The sequence below is a fragment of the Salvia splendens genome, chromosome 20 (genome assembly GCF_004379255.2).
Source record: "Salvia splendens isolate huo1 chromosome 20, SspV2, whole genome shotgun sequence".
Taxonomy (NCBI): domain Eukaryota; kingdom Viridiplantae; phylum Streptophyta; class Magnoliopsida; order Lamiales; family Lamiaceae; genus Salvia; species Salvia splendens.
This window is the reverse complement of record NC_056051.1, coordinates 26,639,493-26,658,093: the sequence shown is the minus strand read 5'-3', so window position 1 is coordinate 26,658,093 and position 18,601 is coordinate 26,639,493. Positions and strand designations below refer to the sequence as shown.

The 18,601-nt window shown below is 38.4% G+C and overlaps 4 protein-coding genes and 1 pseudogene across 5 annotated transcripts; 1 reads left to right on the top strand and 4 right to left on the bottom strand.

The window, feature by feature from the left end:
* Positions 1-139: 139 nt before the first annotated feature.
* LOC121781141 (SUPPRESSOR OF GAMMA RESPONSE 1-like) lies at positions 140-3,535 on the bottom strand. Of its 2 annotated transcripts, XM_042178842.1 has the most exons (6): positions 3,400-3,535; positions 2,642-2,774; positions 2,192-2,378; positions 1,072-1,553; positions 521-775; positions 140-430 (listed from the first exon to the last, which is right to left on the bottom strand). In XM_042178842.1, exons 1-6 carry the CDS (start codon positions 3,405-3,407, stop codon positions 368-370), a joined length of 1,128 nt encoding a protein of 375 aa, XP_042034776.1. In that variant the 5' UTR covers positions 3,408-3,535; the 3' UTR covers positions 140-367. The 2 variants fall into 2 exon arrangements, with proteins under 2 accessions (XP_042034776.1, XP_042034775.1); XM_042178841.1 differs by lacking the exon at positions 3,400-3,535 and having other exon boundaries at positions 2,642-2,854.
* Positions 3,536-4,972: 1,437 nt separating this feature from the next.
* On the bottom strand, positions 4,973-8,083 carry LOC121782654 (serine/threonine-protein kinase STY13-like). Its single transcript, XM_042180599.1, has 6 exons — positions 7,679-8,083; positions 7,430-7,562; positions 6,658-6,853; positions 6,096-6,220; positions 5,841-5,999; positions 4,973-5,652 (listed from the first exon to the last, which is right to left on the bottom strand). The coding sequence occupies exons 1-6, from the start codon at positions 7,810-7,812 to the stop codon at positions 5,338-5,340; spliced, it is 1,062 nt and encodes a 353-aa protein (XP_042036533.1). The 5' UTR covers positions 7,813-8,083; the 3' UTR covers positions 4,973-5,337.
* Positions 8,084-8,972: 889 nt separating this feature from the next.
* On the bottom strand, positions 8,973-11,406 carry LOC121781061 (ribosomal RNA-processing protein 8-like). The gene is made up of 9 exons (XM_042178744.1): positions 11,187-11,406; positions 11,052-11,113; positions 10,927-10,978; positions 10,140-10,254; positions 9,968-10,062; positions 9,648-9,754; positions 9,454-9,568; positions 9,336-9,380; positions 8,973-9,252 (listed from the first exon to the last, which is right to left on the bottom strand). Exons 1-9 carry the CDS (start codon positions 11,343-11,345, stop codon positions 9,187-9,189), a joined length of 816 nt encoding a protein of 271 aa, XP_042034678.1. The 5' UTR covers positions 11,346-11,406; the 3' UTR covers positions 8,973-9,186.
* Positions 11,407-11,573: 167 nt separating this feature from the next.
* LOC121781763 lies at positions 11,574-12,931 on the top strand (annotated as a pseudogene).
* A 1,962-nt stretch (positions 12,932-14,893) lies between these two features.
* LOC121782656 (heterogeneous nuclear ribonucleoprotein 1-like) lies at positions 14,894-17,559 on the bottom strand. Its single transcript, XM_042180601.1, has 6 exons — positions 17,329-17,559; positions 17,200-17,240; positions 16,666-16,829; positions 16,486-16,582; positions 16,220-16,389; positions 14,894-15,613 (listed from the first exon to the last, which is right to left on the bottom strand). The coding sequence occupies exons 1-6, from the start codon at positions 17,457-17,459 to the stop codon at positions 15,083-15,085; spliced, it is 1,134 nt and encodes a 377-aa protein (XP_042036535.1). The 5' UTR covers positions 17,460-17,559; the 3' UTR covers positions 14,894-15,082.
* Between the last annotated feature and the right edge of the window lie 1,042 nt (positions 17,560-18,601).

Here is an 18,601-nt window from a genome sequence, read left to right as displayed (position 1 = left end):
AGAGCATTTAATTCTTACTAAATTGAAGCTACTAAAATTGAAATTATAAAGATTCGATTTTTTTTATTAGAAGGTGCCTACCAACAATTGAAAATCAAAGTCTTAATCCAAGATCATAGACATCCATAACAAACCAACAATATGTACAAAGACAAAAGCCAATATTATTACAAACAACATTGTTTAACACATTTACATATACATAGTTTAGTAACTATAATATTTCACACCTCGACAAACCTGAATCTTCGCCTCATTAGGCTCACGCTCGTCTTCTCTCTTCGCGATCAACTCTGCCTTTTAGTCGAAAATCTTATTGCTTGTATTCGGGGACCACGAGAGGTGCAAAAATGGGACGTTTCGAGTCCTAATACAGTCGGTCCAACGAATCGAATATGCTGTCTTGGGACGAAAACTGCAACTCCTGTGACTGAGGGATAAGAAAGGACATATTAAGCGTATGAATAGTGAGATAAGAGGCATGATGTTACATATTTATAGAAGCGGAGGATGGGCTTACGTTGAAATCTGGCGCAGCGTCGAGTTCTAAGTTCTCAAGCTCGCTTATTCCATAACAACCGGTGGTGTCTCTGCTGTGCACGGCGTTTATGTCACCAAATGCCTCTTTAGACTCGACTATCTCGTTGCAGGATAGGGAGTTCGGTCGACTGAAATCACCAGCTTCGGTGTTTTCATCCAAGCAAGTGGTGAACTCAACATCTTCTAATCGGGAACTATAGGAAGCGTGATATGGTTCGTTGAGAAGCTCGGATTCCTGGCCAACGAAACAATAAACACGTGTCGATGAATGAGTAAAAACATCATGTATTATCAATGCAAGAGTGAGTTGCAAAAGTGTATGTGTATATAGAGTGTGTTCAATGCATGTGTATGTGTGTGCAGTGTATGTGTATTCATTGTGTGTTGTATGTGAAAAAAATCCAAGTATTTTATGATATCAGACTCGCAATTCCATGTACCAAACAGAGCCTTACAATTGCTGCTACAACTTCAATAAAAATGAACAATGCCACAAAATATAAAGAAGTAGTGCTAGAAGATTTTACCAACCTGAAGTAGTAACTGAAGGAAATAATCGTCCAAGTGGCAATCCGAATACGGAGTTTGGTCCGAACGAGGAGGGTCGGGAGTGGTCGTCTTAGGCGTCATCGGGATCACAGGAACCTCCGACTCTTCCTTCACCAAAGTAACACTTCCAACCTTCTTACTCTCCTTCTCGGGCTGACGAAAGATCTTCGAGACCACATATTCTCCCTCTTTCTCGTGCTCATCGCCCCCGAGATGGTACTGATGCATCACCCAATCGCACTTCTCGGCCTTGCATCCCCTCTTCGACGTCTCGTAAAGAACCATGATTTTCTTAAAACCTCTACGGATCCCGTTTTCCACCACCGCCTTGGTTTTGCCCGTCTTGTGCCAGCGCACGCGTGCGCTTTCTTGATCCCCAACTCTACGGCGCTTCCTCCCGCCACTAGCGTATGCGTTGGCAATTCTATAGAAGTAATGAGCACTGCTTCCATCCATCTTGGCTCCTACAAATATTCATCAAAATCTACGAATTTTTCTAATCGCACGTTTTGTGGCACTACACCATCAAGCCCACGACTCATTATAACATCTGAATCTTAAAGCAACATATAAATATGAGACTTGAATTGATCACATTATCAAAGGAGTAACTTAATGTTAGGGAGTTTAAACAAAACGTGAACAAATCGAATGTCCTGAAGGCGTGAAACACTTTCAGATCAAATCAATTTGGCGGTTCTACCAATATTTGATCGGATACAATTCAGGTTTCAAAGATATTCGTATGTAGATTCTATGCGATCTCTTTGAACCCAGAAATTGATCATAAGAAGAGGCTGAAAACGAAGAGTCGCGTCTCTTCGTTTCATAACTGTTTTTAACATTTTTTTGTGGGAATAGGAAATTGCAAAAAAGTCCTTCAACTTTCGGAAATTACGTTTCCGGATGAATTTTTTGTACAGCACCTTTAATAGAAATAAAAAATTTCCAAGCTGACCAGCTCGACCCCAGCCAGGGGCGCTGCCCCCGAACCCCTGTTAAGTGTATACTCCGCACTTCCAACTTATTTGATGTCTCATTATGATCACGTTGATCAATCAAGTTAATTCAATTACACTAAAATATCCAATACTTAACTCACCGGGAAGATTTTTCGGATGAGTGCAACATATTCCTCCTTCGCCCTCCAAAGTCGGGATGAACTCATCGATTAACAGGTGGGGCTCTGTGTTCCCCGCGCCTCGTTTTGCAGCCAAATGACCCAGCAGCTCCACATCGGACGGATCAAATTTCACACCAGCAGGGAAGCCTGACCACTCGTGCGAACTCTGCAAGAACAACTCACCAAACTCAATCTTTCATTACTCACACAATACGCTCCAAAACAGGATCAAACCAAAACACTACACGACTACTTGACGAATTGTTTTCTAGTAGATAAAATCCGTAAGAACAAGTCATGAAACTTAAACTCTCATCACTCATTGCTACAAATCGAAGAAGAAGCAATACAAACTCGGTAGCTTAAACGCTCGAAAACAGGATGGAACACACAACTACTCGATGAATGGGTAAAAATGAAGCTTCTTACTTCACTGTTGTCTATCAGATGATGGCACTTGGGGCACCGGGTATTCGCCTCACTATCCTTGATCCGACAAGCGGAAGGGAGGCCGGCATTGATCACCTTCCTCGCGAGACTTCGACTATCGATAAGCCACGACCTGCACCACATAAATCAATCATGTCTGTTCTGATTAGGAAGAATGTGAATAACAAAACTAGTAAACATATAATGAAAGAAACTCTGTCAAGATCCATTTCTTCTCCCCATTCTTAAGATATAAAAAAAAACACAACACATTACTATTATTGGCAAATATTAATCTCAAATTCAAGAAGTCGGCTCTGATTTCAATCTTATGCAAAAAAAAGGCATTTTTCCGAACTAAATGTTCCTTCTTTTTTTAGCTTGAGTCACATCAATAACATCATTTTTGCCAAAACAAGAAACAAACCAAGAAAAACAGCATAACCCAGAATGAAAAAAATAGAATAAATAAAAAAAATCAATTCTTGGACAGAGTCTCAAGCATATACTAAGAAAAAGATTTCGTTCTTCCTAAAAAAAATCAATTCTTGGACACCATATAACCTCCACTGAGATCAAAACCTTAAAACTGGAATCTGGAGACGATCAGTCTCTCTCTCTCTCTCTCTCACACACACACACACATATATATATACATATATAGATGGTATTTTTGGCTCAATTATGTAATCAGAAGCAGACCCAGAAAAGCTTAGAGCTGGATGAACATTCAATTGTTTCCAAGATTGAATTTTTACCTATCCATTCAAGAATCTAAGAGCATAAATTGTCAGATATTAAATCAAAATTGGATCATCAATGAATTTGATCTCTTCTAGCCATGAATTAGAAGAAACTCTCAGATGAAAAAATGCATTCTCATTTGAAGTTGAGAAGAGAGTGTTGAATAATGAATACTTTCCCATTTTTCTACACTCGGTTAAGTAAGCGTGTGTTAATGAGCGGGAACACCCATAACTAGAGGCTCGGGGTTTCCGAGCCTGAGTTGCAGAAAGCGTTTCTGGAGGTTTGGAGCTTGGTTCGGATGTGACCATGGTTGACTGAAGCTGACTCCAAGCCTGGAGCTGCATGTTGGTTTCCAAAATTAGACTTGGAGCCCAAGCGAGTAATAAAGTTTGATGTCAGTTGATAAGACGGTTTTAGCCTTCTAGTTCTAGGCAACAAAGTTGAAAAAGTTAAGAGTCTTGACGTGACTTGGTGGAGATTGAGGGGTGAAAATGTCATTTTATGCTTTTGGATTTCATTATTTTCAAATTTTGATGAAAATTGTCTTTTTTGAATTGCTGCATGTTAATTGATACTCAGCATATTAATAGTATATGCTTAATGTATACAATAATTAACAATTTTAAATATCGTAATTAAAGTCATAAATTGCACGGTTAGCGCGTGCATGGCGCGTGCGTTAGGCGAACTTTTCCCCTTTAAGATAGATTCATATGTTGATTCTTCCATTTAAAGTGTCGTTTTCTTCATCATCAATTAAATAAAGCTGGCTGCGATTTAAATTCCACGATGCGAGTTATTGCAACTTGCCGAGATTTAAATTCGGCAATACACATCACCACGTCTTGTGAAAATTTAAATTAGGTCAGTAAAATGAACAACAAACAAAAACTATGCTTATAATTGTTATAAATTCGGATTTAAAAATCAAATTTCAAACTATTTTTAGAATAACCAAATAACAAATTTTGAGTTGAGAAATTCAAATGAACTAGTGTCTACCGCGTGCTATGCACGAGCACGGCCCAATTTACTTTCCGAGTACTACTATTATTAATATCATAAAATAAGAAACAATATCATAACATATATTTTAAATGTTAAATATGTACATTATACAGTATGTTTTTAGACAATTAATGATATAACAATATCTAGTGTTAACATCATGCAATCTAATTTACTTTATGAGTACTATTATCAATTATAATATGTTAAAATGAGAAACAATATCATACTCTCTCCTTTCCACATGAGTAAGCATTTTTTGTTGGGCACGAATTTTAATGCATAATTGATAAAGTATGAGAGTGATAGAAAAAAAAATTAATTAAAATATTGTCAGTGAATGGTTCCACCTCAATATAGAGAAAATAGTTTCCAAAATTAGAAAGTATTGTGACAGGGTGAGTTAACATGTATTTTAAATGTTAAAATTGTAAATGATACAATATGTTTTTAGACAACTAATAACGTAACAATATCTAGTGTTAACCACCTGCGATGCACGACCTATTTTATTAAGTGAATTGAAACAAAATAATGAATTTAGAAAATAAGAAATGTATATTCTAAATGTGAGACTAACATATGTCAATAGTTCATCCATTTAATAAGAGCATTAATGATGGAACTATCTCGTCATTATTAAGTAATGAAGAGAAAAGTATGTATCAGAACTATGAATAGTGTAAGTGAAGTGATCGTCGTGGGCTATTGATTCAATAGCCCTTACAACTACTACATAGAGAATGTAGTACTTTCTTCTACCATAGCAATGGAGTCAAAAGGCCTTTGGATGCACCTTATTTTACACCTACAATACATCACAGCAACCCCAAACTCCACAATTTACACGCACAGTCGCACTCGATTCCCGTCTCCTTCTCCTTCTCCTTCTCCGTCTCCTGCAGCATATCAAGGTTTCCGTCCTGCTTGAGTTTTACCTTTCAGTAGCATTGATTAAAGCAGAAGAAGAACCCTCTTGGCTTGTTTTGCACTAGCGTTTTTGGGGTGTCGCAGTTGTCGTCTCTCTTGGCCATCAATGAGCTTGTGCCGGGAGACTCTGGGTGAAAGACAGCGTTCTCGGAGGTGAAGATCCGGAGTGGGATGGTGCGCTCGGGGGGTGAGATCGTGGACAGATATTGCAGGAGCATGTGTGTTATCTGAGTGAAGTTGGGCCGGTCGTTCGGGTCCTCCTTCCAACATGAAGTCACGGTTAAGGCCAAATCCTGTGGGAGATCTTCCGCGCTCGGCCTTGTGTTCTGATAAGGAGAAGCATGTGTTCAGTCATGTGGTATGTAACGCGTTAACATATGAATCAATCATAGTTATGTTCGTTATCAACTAGACCAAACCGGAAAACTCATCCTAAAAAGACTAGCATGTTAGGAGAGAGCACTCGTTCGATCACCAATTGCCATTCACAACCAAAGTGGGACATTAGAAGTACCTTGAAAGCAGCTGCGTAGGCGGCTTGCAGGTTCGACATGCCTTCGAATGGTAGTTTGTTAAGTATAAGCTCCCACAGCACGATGGCGAAACTATACGCGTCAACCTTGTGGTTATAGTGTTTCTTTTCCCCCTGTCTAAGCGTCACTGTACTATAAAGCTAATACACAAACAACACGAAAGCAACGAGAGATACTTTCAGCAAATGCATTTAAGATATGGAAAATCGGAAGAAGAAAGACATCGGGTAGACTACCTCTGGCGCCATCCAGCGATATGTTCCAGTCTCGGCAGTCATCATCTCCGTCAATGACTCTTCTCGTGCCAACCCAAAATCTGCAAGTTTGACGGTTTTGTGGTCCTCTGTCAAGAGTAAGTTCTCTGCAGGAAAACCAAAACTAAGACAAATCAATATGTTGGTCCACTAAATAAAACGATCTCTCTCTCCTGAGAGGATAGTCTTTTGGTCTCTAGTACGAGTATTGAATGTGCAAGGTTTCGGTAAAAAACAGCTAAAAGGCCACTCGTCATTAGCAAAAATCTACACATTCGATACAACAGTGCAGACTTTAGACGAATTAGCAACACGAGACTTGAGTGAAATCGACTGGACATCAGAAAGAAACAAAAGGGTAACACAAAAGTAACCAAACATGTCTTCCAAGATTAAAGTTAGGCAATTTTAAAACTTAAAAGAACGGCAGCAACAGAACAGACATCAGTTTATCGTTGGAATATATGAGGCAAAGGATCTGAGTTCGGATTTCAGCATAATAAGTCTTGTAAATCATGGAAAGGTACTAAATTATTATCGTTACCGGGCTTCAAGTCACGGTGTATGATTCCATGAGAATGCAAGCATTCCATTGCACGAGCTATGTCAAGGGCGAAACCAATGGCAACCCGCGTATCCAGACACCTAGGCCGTAGGTTTAGCAAATACTTCCTCAATGTCCCGCCAAGCAGAAGCTCGGTTACTACGACCATAACCGGCTCCTTACAAGCTCCAATGAACTGCAAGAAAAGGTGACGCCAATGAGCCACGGCTAATGAAAAACTCCACCATTATCACTACAACAACTACATAAACACACACACACACACATATGAAAGATCAACAATTTAGAATGTGCAGAACTTAAGAACATTATTTTCATAGCTTTCTCCACTTAACTCACTAAATACATTACATAAAATCTTGTGCCGACAAATACTCCTACTTCACATTTAGTGGGACGGGGGGAGTGTGAAAGATCAACAATTTACAATGTGTAGAACGTAAGAACATTCTTTTTGTCGTGCACAATAATACGTATATTCAATCAAATATTTCCTAGCTTTCTCTTATTGAATTTCCTAGCTTCCTATGATTGAACTATGTACCGGGAATTGTTCCAGCATCAGATTGGCATGCACGCGGACATCTAAAGAAGTGTATTAAACTACAGAACCATTCACGGAAAACAAATAGCGAAACAAGTAAGTTCTCCGACTGCTGTGCTCAACGCGCAATATTCACAACGAAACCAGATCTATATAATTAGCCGACGACATGGATTCCTAACAACATAAGAGGGGCAAAATCACAACCTTAACCAAGTTCTTGTGCATGACTTTGGACAGCATTGCAACTTCTCTATCGAATCTCCCCTCCCTCTTCGCAATCTCCTCCGGCGTCTCTCCTCTATGCACGATTTTGATAGCAACATTCTTGTTCTTGTATCTGAAAGAGAGCGAGCAATCACAACTACTATGAATCTCGATTTTCAAGAGAGAGATAATGAATCAAACAAAAACAAAGAGGGGAAGAAATCTGACAAAGGAAGAGAGTCAACTCACTTTCCCTCGTAGACTTTGGCGTGGGCGCCTTCTCCAATCTTCGGACCAACCAACAAAAGCTTCGGATCCACCAACCATTTTGGGTCCAAACTAAACTCTGTCGTTCCTTCATAATACCCATTCCCAGATCCCATCTCTCTCTCTCTCTCTTCAGATGAGCAAACTCATTTAGTCATTTATTCAAACATCTCCAAGATCGAAACTTTATCACTCCCTCAAGCACCATACGCGAATTCCACATCGGGAATGAGAACAGAAGCTCAATTGTCAGGAGAAAACAGAGGAAAGGATCTCGGAAAACAATTGCAAGTACAAATAATTGAAGGTGAAGTGGGGAGAGGTTCAGTTTCTGTATTTATTTTGTTGTGATCTTATCTCTTTTCATTGCACAACTCAACTGAAAAAGGTAAAATATCTCTTTTCATTTATGTTAATTAACATAATTGGAAATCCAAATTATTTCTAGGGAATCTTGTAATATTAACAAACCTTTCCACAAGTAGGACAGATCGGACTAGTTGATTTAATAACGTGTCACACAATTTAACACCTTAAGACCCACAACACATGACCACTTTATTTACACTATTCACTTTTCTTATTTATTAATTTTAATTTTTTCTTATCTAATTACTATAATTTGTAATTATGTATATTTGTAATTATGTAATAATTTTTAATTCTTTTCTTATTTGTTACTTATAATTCAAAATTGCATCAATTTATATATTTTTATTAAATTATTTTGTCACTAATAAAAAATATAAATTTCAATAAAATTAATAAACTACAAATTGAAATAAATTACAAAAAAACTACAACTTAAACGATTCACAATTATAATTCATAATTGCATAAGATTTTCGAATATAAACTGCGCTGTCAATAGATTCTCGTTTCCCACACTACTTGGAACCTTCCATTATTTTAGTAGTTGTATACTTGTCCAATGAGTGCTTTGCCAAATATTTTGAGTTTGTTGCTTGTAAATTCTCTTTCAACTCATAGTTGCATTAAATCACTCATCTCTAGTGAATGAGATTGCATATTACACTTTATTTTTATTTTCTTGGTTTTGTCTAGTGCTTTTCTTGATGATTTTTTATGTTTTATACTGATACTGGCTTGTTTTTTACTTGAGCACATTTTGTAACATACCAAAAACTTATACTTATATGCTAAGCATAAGAAGCAAAAAATATACATATACTACATAATGTCACACTAGGGTTAAACTATCCCCTAGTGCATAAGTGGGTCTAACATAAATCATTGGATCACAAAATAGATGGTCTAGATTCTACTTCATGAATATTGGCATAAACTGCATAAAGTTAATAGAAAACATGCCTTTCTAGTTGAATTTCAACACTTGAGAAATGTCATGAGATAGTAATATGCCACTCTACAAGATACAACTCAATCTTCTATATGAATAAGATTTCAATAATTAGAACCGCATCAACGCGTGACAAAAAATTTCACCTGGCCGGGCTTCATAAAGCTACTCAACGGCGCTTGTACAGACAAGGCTTTAACTCGGGCCAGTTGATATCCCTAGGTTTTTGTTTTTCCTGCAGAGGTAAAAAAAACAGAAGAATGTGATCCACTATGTGTAATCAAACAGTTTTAGAACAGAGGAAGGTGACAAACAAACCTTTTTTTGAAAGTGAAACAGTATAAACATTTTGTTCGAGAGGTCCTGCGCATAAGAAGATAACTTTAGCAATGGGTGTGAAAGTCTTATATAATGCGAAAGTAGAAAGTGCGACAACCTTGGATTTGGAGGCGAATCCTAGTTCGCATATGGCTTTAACGAAATCATTCGGGTCTGCTCCTCCAGTAGTTGGATCGAGTCTGCTTTTCACCTCGGCTATTAAAAGCCACCCTCTGCACATGGAGGATAAAAGTTGTGTAATGAAATGGATGTATAAGGTGCAGGAAAAGGAAGATAAAATCAAATACGTACTGAGGCTTTAGAACCCGATTTGCTTCCTGAATGTAACTAGGGAAGTTTGTCCCCATAAGTGAGAGGCAAAACACAGCAATATTAACAGAGGATGAGGCGAGCGGTGTCTGAAAATCAAAGTAGATGTTTTACAGCAATAGCAAAGTAGATATCATCCAAATAAACCACATTTCAAAATACGGTGATTCTACATACTAGTAATATTTTAGCTTCTGACATTTTAGCTGATGCACGAAATTGGAGGATGATTATTTTTAGTTCTTTTCCTTCTACTTACATACACGTGGCAGAAAGAAAACAAGGAAATGTTTGGAACGTACATTGGACATATCACATGCTATTACGGAAGGATCATTTGAGACGAGATCAAAGGAGTGAACTTTATTCTTCACACTTTTAGCAAGCCTTGCATCCCCTGAATAAGATCAAAACGTAGACTTTAAAATCACAGATCAAAATATAATATTCTGTATAGAAATTGAGGATTCTCACCACAACCAAAATCAGCAACAACTAGAGAAGGGCTACGATCCTTTATCCATTTTATAATGACATCGTTTGGTTGTTCGGGCCAAAGTGACATTTGTGCTTGGTATCCAGAATGGTACTGGTAAAACAAGTAAACATACATGATGAGTTCCCACAAAATTAGTTGAATCTACTCGATGGAAGGCGTAGAATATAGGGTACACATAACAGATCGGCAGAAAATAAAACCATATGAGTCAAATCTGAGGCATCACATTGAAATCCTCACATAGATGAAAGTGCTTAGGGAGTGCTGGACGGCCACACAATCTCTTGCTCTCTCTCCACACACACACACACACAAAAGAAGATTACTAGACGCTTAAACCATAGCATGCAGCTGTGCAGGCTATATCTATGCTCCCAAACCACAAGTCAGTTAAGTGTTGTTCGTGTGCACTAGAAAATGTTCAACAACATAACTTAAAGATCCCAAGCTGCAAAATCAAACTGCATCTCCTATTGAGGCCAATCGTTTTCACTTAAACCGAGCTAGCAAGTAGCAAAGTAGATAGTAGCTTTCAATAAATGATATGATTCCAGACCTTATTTCACAATGTACAGTCACCATTAGACAACACTACAAAAACTACCTCAAGTTAATAATTAGGAATAGCAATATTCAAGCTCAGTAGAGCTCATTAACACAGCTTAATCTAACTTCACTCCAAACAATTTAGGTTTTCTAGTTGCAGCTTGTCACATGTAAATGAAATTACCAAAAAGCTAGAAAAACTTAATCAAATCTCACAACATTGAACAATGAAGGATCCTCTTTAAAATACTCCAGTGCCTCATCTCCACTGTGAACCCCCAAAAAACAAATCAGGAACAAATTCAACTTTTTTTTATTAAAAAAAAGGAATCAAATCAAACCTGCAAGTGTAAAGCTTCTCATTGATCATGCGGAAATATCCTCCTGATAATCTCGTCTTCATCTGTTCAATCACAACATAATTAATAACAATCGAACAACAGCCATGTATATCGGGAAAATTACGATTCTCGCACCTTATCGAGGAAAGACGACTTCGATTTCGAGCTGCTCTTAGTCGGATTAGCGACACCGGAAGGTGTGGTGGTGGATGAAGATGCATTATTTTTTGCAGCGGTTGGAATGCGGTGGTTTCCGCGCTTCCTCTTTTTGCTCCGCCGCTGCTCCTCCGTCATTTTTTTCCCACGAATTATTCTGGTTCAGTTTTGGCGGCGTGAAGCTGTAGCAGTCGAAGAAGAGAAGGAATCTTTGGGCTAAAGGCCGAATGTTTATTGGGCTTACAATTTTTATCAACTTTCACTAAAGTCCACTGCTTCGATAGCTAGTGCCTAGTGAATTAACTGAAGAGAATAAAATTTGTGTTCGAAATAAATTGATTTGTATTCCTTTGAAGATGTCCCACTATGAATAACTCATTTAGTGTTGTGATTGATCCGGTTGCTCTTGTTAGTGTTGTGTCTGCTTGTGTCCAGTTGCTGGAGTTGAAGGTGGGGAGGAGTGTTCATGGTTATGTGATTAGGATGGGATTGGGGAACGGCTTACCTTTGTCGAACGCGTTTCTGAATTTGTATGGAAAGACGGGTTTGGTTAATTATGCAGCGAGATTGTTTGAGGGAATGGAGGAGAAGGATGTGATTTCGTGGGGTTTGATGATTGGTTGCTATGCTCATCATGGTGGTGCGAAAGAAGCGATTGCTCTTTTCAAAGATATGATTTTTAAAGGAATCGAGGCGAATGCAGTTGCTTTGATCAGTGTTTTGCAATCGTGTGAAGCTACGCGTAGTTTAGATGACGGGAAAAGGATACACGAACTTGCTGCAAGAAACTGGTTGGATGCAGATGCTTTAGTCTCCACAGCTCTGATTTCTATGTACATGAGCTGCTCTGCCCCTGACGAAGCGGCTGAGGTTTTCAAACGAATGCCTGAGAAAGACACGGTCTCATTCTCAGCAATGCTGCGCGGATGTGTTGAAAACGAGAGGGCGTGGGAGTCTATTGGAGTTCTACTCGCTATGTTGGCTAGCGATTTTCGGCCTGATGCTTATGATTTGGTTAAAATCTTGACTGCTTGCTCAGAGCTAGGCGTTCTTCAGCAGACGAGGCGCTTCCATGGTTTTGTGATCAAGTGTGGAAATTGGAATGCTATGCGAAATGCGGTAGTTTGGAATGTGCTACCTCGATTTTCGGGTGTGTAAAGGATAGGTTGTGTGGAGCTCTATGCTAACAGCATATGGGATTCATGGGAAAGGAAGAGAGGCTTTGGCTTTGTTCGATGAGATGGTGAAGAATTCAGGCGTTAGGCCGAATGAGGTGTCGTTCGTCTCCATTCTGTCTGCTTGTAGTCATGCTGGTCTGGTTCGAAGGCATTGAGATGTTCGAGTTGATGGTGAATGGCTACAAGCTAGCACCAAACCCGAAGCATTATGGGATAGTGGTCGACCTCCTTGGCCGCGTGGGGGAGGTGGAGAAAGCCATGGGGTTCGTCAATGGGATGGCGGATGGTGGTGATCCGAGCGTGTGGGGTGCGTTGCTTGGCTCGTGTAGAGTTCATGGGGACAACGAGATAGCAGAGATTGCGGGGAGGAAACTGGTTGAGTTGGATGGTTGTGATGCTCGTTATTATGTTTTGTTGTCGAATGTGTATGCGGTTGATGAGAAGTGGGGAGAAGTTGCTCGGGTTCGAGGATTGGTCGAGGAGAAGAAGATGAAGAAGGTGTCGTATACAAGCGTGATTGTAGTAGGAGATCAAGTGTGTAGTTAACCATTTACTTTATTCCACTTTTAGTATGCATAACTCACATTCCACCAACATTTTACGCTCACAATTCAGTATAAAACTAATACTTTAAATAGGTACCACATTCCACTCACTTTCTCCTTTTACTTTACTTAACAAAGTCAAACAATCTCTTAAAACCCGTGTCGAGTCGAAAAGACTCTTTTTTACTGTACTTAACAAAGTCAAACAATCTCTTAAAACCCGTGTCGAGTCGAAAGGACTCTTTAAATGATGGACGGAGGGAATACATTGCAATTTACATTTATAGAAACAAGAAATACAAACGTGGAGAAACGTTTATAGAAACGTGCAAGAAGAAAGAAATACAAACGTGGAGAAACGTTTATATCTTTTGTGTAAGATCCAACGGACCTTATAATCTTGCCTGTTTAAATCATGTAATTCAATGTAAATACGTTATGAGTAACATAACATATTTATATTAAATCAAGATATAGTAAATAACTCAAGCATAACAACAACAAAATGTGGCCTAACTAGTACTATAAATTAATCAAGAAAAATGTAACATGGACAAATCACTCTTCTTCAAAACATGGCCATGGAAATTCTAGTTGTTTTTGTTATTCTATCAATTGTTTTTGTTCAAAGTGCTGCCCTACCTAAGGTCACATCAAGATACGAGGTTTTTATATTCGATCAATTGTCAGAAAAATCTCCAATCCTAACAACTCATTGTTATTCTGGAGACAATGATTTGGGATATCATAATCTTCATCCACATCAGTACCATCATTGGAGTTTCTACGTAAATATATTCAAAACAACGCGTTTCACTTGCAGTTTTAAGTCGGGTACAAAGTTTAAAAGATTCGATGTGTTCTATGCCAAAACGGCACATAAATGCGAAACTGGATTAGCTAACGTGTGCGGTTGGGTTGTTAAAGATGATGGATTTTATTTTAGTCCTAATGAAAAGTTTAGCTTAGGCATGACCAAAGAGTTTGGTTGGGACTAGTGATGGGTTCTTGTTATGCAACCGTTATTTGTCTTGAAATGCTTGCATTTATATAATTAATAAATAATATTACAACCTTGTGTTCTTAATTAAGCTTTATATCTGTAATCATATATGTGAGAAAAAATGACTATCAATGTCGTTTTATATCCCAATTTTTAGTGAAAGATATCAGAATGTCACCCAACAACACACAAATAACAAGCCAATAAATCAACAATTCATACACAAAAACAAAGTAGATGTACCAGTAGATAAATTGTATTTGCTAAATTCTTTTAACTATTCCAATTTCAGAAGTAAAATATAAGCTACTCGTATTTAGTTGCTGGATCAATCCATTTCAATACTTTGAATTTTTGTCATAATTAATTCATTCGTTAATGTTTGGTAAAATTACATTTCAATTTACATTTATAGAAACAAAATATTTATATGTTTTCCGTATGATCCAACGGACCTATTAATGTTGATATTAATGACATGTCACGTGTGATATGAATAACGTAACATATTCAAATTAAATGTACTCTTATATTACTTGTAGCATTATAATCCAAAATCTAGACCAAATCACCATCCTTCAATTTTAAAATTAGTGAATGAGATTAAATCTTACAACTATAATTCAAAATCAAGACCAAATCATCACCCTTAAATTTTAAAATGAGGGGATGATATTAAATCTTACAAATTTCAATAAATAGTAAACAAAATATCAACAAAAGGATAAAATCGTCATTCTGTTATCATATAATAATTTTCGTATTTTTTTATATAAATATAGTGTATTACAAAATATGTAACACACCGACATGAGTACTACAAAATCGATAAAGTTTAAGAAATTTAAACAAAAAGTGATTGATTTCATTCTAGCCTCAAAATTGATCAATAAAGAAACTACCAAGTGAAGGACAAAGACAAACCTAACAAGTGCAGTTTCAAATTAAAAAAACAGGAGAAATCCAAGATGAAAGATTATCATATAAAAACGTAGTACTTAGTAAAACTGATAGGAATGAGTTGCTTCTTGCCCATAAAAATAATCAGATCTTCAAAAGCAGCTAATACAAGAAGATGAGAGACATCCCCATTCCACCAAAGAGCATACAAACATTCTAGGCGATACTTTAGCCCTACAACTTGTATACCTACCTCCCATAGGGATGGTACCTTCCACTCCCACCACCAACACCGCCGCCATATCCTCCTCCTCCTCTGTGTCCATATGCAGAACCTCCACGCCCGCTCCCATAGCTATCACCGAAGCCAGCATCATAGCCACTGCCATACCCAGCGCCACCATATCCTGCATACCGATCCGCTGCCCCCCCGTACTCACTGCCTACATCATACCCTCGACCAAAACCACCCCCAAAATGGCTCGAGTATCCCAGGGGAGATTCCATTCTTAAACCTGCTCCATAACCAGGAACACCATATCTACCGTAGGCATGGAATTCGGGTCCACCATATCCGCCATAATCACTGGCTCTACTTCCATAGACTCCTCCACTGGATCTATAAGAACTGCCACCAAAACCACCACCCCCATAACCACCGTCATATCCACCATAGGTTTCCCGGTGGCCTCCGCCGAATGGGGTTCTAGAATTACTTGGGCGCCTGGATGGCGGTGGTGCCAGGTTTGTCTTCTTGGGTTCCGCCTTCTTGATTTCCACCTACATATAATGGAATTAGTTACAAGAACAATGTTGGTTAAAGATAATAAAAGACCACGCACTCAAACCTAAATATTCCCCTTCTTCTTTAGAGAAAGACAGCTAGCATATTCTATGCATGAATCACTGTGAAGGTGATAGTTGTAGGTATATTTGAGTCGGTGTTTACCGATTAGGGGCTTTATTTATTTATTTATTCCTCATCTTCTTTAGAGAAAGCTGGCATATTCTATTCATGAATCACTATGAAGGTGATAGTTGTAGGTTTATTCAAGTCGGTGTTTATAAATTAGGGGTTTTACTTATTTATAGTTCCTCAACAAGTGAGAAGTGTGCCTTCTTGTCTTGGGATTTCCTTTCAGGAGGTGAGGGAAAGGAGGATATGTCAATCTATTAAAAGGGAGGATATGTCAATCTATTATGAGCTGACGATGTTGTCTAGATAGAATAGATAACAAATCATAATGCACCAACTAAACCTGTGTTTTCATACTAAACTAAAGCTAGTCACAACCGTTGAAAAACTGGCAGTAAAAACAAATATTGCCATTGTCCAGTAAGCATAATACACACTAAATTCTTCAATAATATAGCTCGGGCACTTACTTGAGTTCCAGAAAAATCAAGCCTGTTCCCCTTTGCTAAGAGATCATCCACACTCTGATCAGACTCAAATGTGATAAATCCAAATCCACGAGATCGACCAGTAGAATGATCTCTCATAATCTGTTGCTCTTTTACCTCTCCATAATTCGAAAAAAAATCCCTGAATTCATCTGGCACATGAAAAAATCACATCTTACTAACAAGTCCTCCCACAAGCCCCAACCACACCAAGAAGAATAAATTCTAAAAATGACATTTCAAATTACCATCATCTACAGTAGTTGGGATGCCACCTACGAAAATCTTCTTAGTCTTGAAATCTTTAGAATTCGCTCCTCTTGGTATAGTTCTCTTTATCTCAACCTATACAAAGTTAACATGTAATGAGCTCCAAGTAATCATAAAACTAATTGCACTACCATTATTCAAAAAATCAGTATACCTACTTGCTTTCCGTTAATAATGTGAGTTTCCTCAATGACCCTATCAACTACAGAAGAATCAGCGTAGGTCACAAACCCAAACCCCCGGGGCTGCCCTGTACTCCTATCCTTCATTATGACCGAATCCGTAATCTCCCCATATTTACCAAAGTACTTGATAAATTGTTCTGGAACATAAATCCATATAATAAGAACAAGAATATCAACATGAAGAGCTTCTAGGAATTTTAATGGATAAATTGAAAAGGAAATCAATAAACACAACAAAATTCCTCTTCCAAATAATCGAATTCAATTATTATAGTAACATACTAGCTTCCTTCTATGATTCAAGAAGACAAAGTAAAAGCAAGAACATCAACATGTCATTCTTCTTACATCTTAAGAGATAAAAGGAAAAGGAAATCAGTCAAAACAGTAAAATTCCTCACCAAATAAACGAAATTCTCTCACTTCACACATTGATTATAATTCCAAACTAACTAATTCCATGATTCAAACAAAGAATACATAGACAAGCAGTGAAAACGCAATTACCAGAAGTAGTTTCTCGAGCAAGACCTCCTATGAAAATTTTACTGCATCACAAACACACAAAATTAGAACCTCATTTCACAAAATGAGCAAAGCAAAAACAGTATAACAGCTACAGTAAACTTAATCTACCCAGGGCTAGCTCCATCGCCTGTGTGTGGATGAGAATTCTCGGAATTGACGTTTTCAGGCGTCCTCGGAACGTCGTCGTCCTGATTATCCGGCCTAGGGTCGGATTCTGTAAAATTTCGATTGTCTTCCATGTGAATTGGGTGCGTATGGATTGTGTGGCGGTGGACGGCGGCGCTATCGGTTGGAATGCGGCTGTGGTTGCCGATTGGTCTACGAAGCTCTCGTGATTTTGTCGGCGGTTGTGAATTTATCAGTATCTGTAAACCCTATCATGGTTAATCTTGACCGTCGGATTTTGGCTTGTTGATTTGGTCGGTTCTGATTGGTTTGTATTGATTTGTATGTCTATTAATTTCCTCTTCTTTTGTATTTCCGATATTTCATTATTTACCGTTTTCACCATTTTCATTTTGAGATAAAACAATTGATAGAAATTTTGAATCGATTCCGCTCAAATTTAATCCATTTGTGAAGTGTTTAAGTTTCAAAAGTGGAACCACATTTACAACTCGTGGCCTAACAAAATACTCCCTCCGTCTCACACTACTTGCACTTATTTCCTTTCTGGGCGTCCCAAGTTATTTGCAATCTTTCCATTTTTAGTAACAATTTATACCTACAGCCGTAATTGTTGACTTTGTCTATCACTCATTCCTTAATCTTCGTGCCCAAAAGGAAATGTGCGAGTAGTGCGGGACGTAGGGAGTATAAGTTATATTTTCAACTTCGACTAGATGCCGCGGTTCCAAATCCAAATAAATTTGAACTATAAACACCCCGCAAGTAAATTTACGATTTCAGTTTTGAGTCATTAATCGATAAATCCATTTCATAATCAAAATTCCCGAATTTTTTAAATTATTTTCCACATTTTATCGACAAATCCGTTTTGGACAGGTAAACTGTTGTTTCAGCTTCGATCCAACACTCGACTTTAACTCAAGGTTTAAATGCGTACTCGCGTAGAAATTCAATCCTTGAAAAATGGAGTAGTTTCATTTTCACTATAGGAACAACCACCTATTCGATTCCCGGTTGAATCGGTATTTCCAATTCAGCTAAGGCCACCCGCAACGCGTCACGCGGGTGGCCCGTATTCCGTCACGGAGGGACGAGACGCGTTGCAGCGCCCCGTCTCGTCCCCAGCCTGTTCCGCGTTCCGTCACGGCGTGACGAGTGGCGAGACGTCTCGCCACGCGCCGGCGCCATGCGTGACGCCCACTCGCCGGGCCGCGAGTGGGATTCGTCACGCTGACGCAATAAATCATTTTTA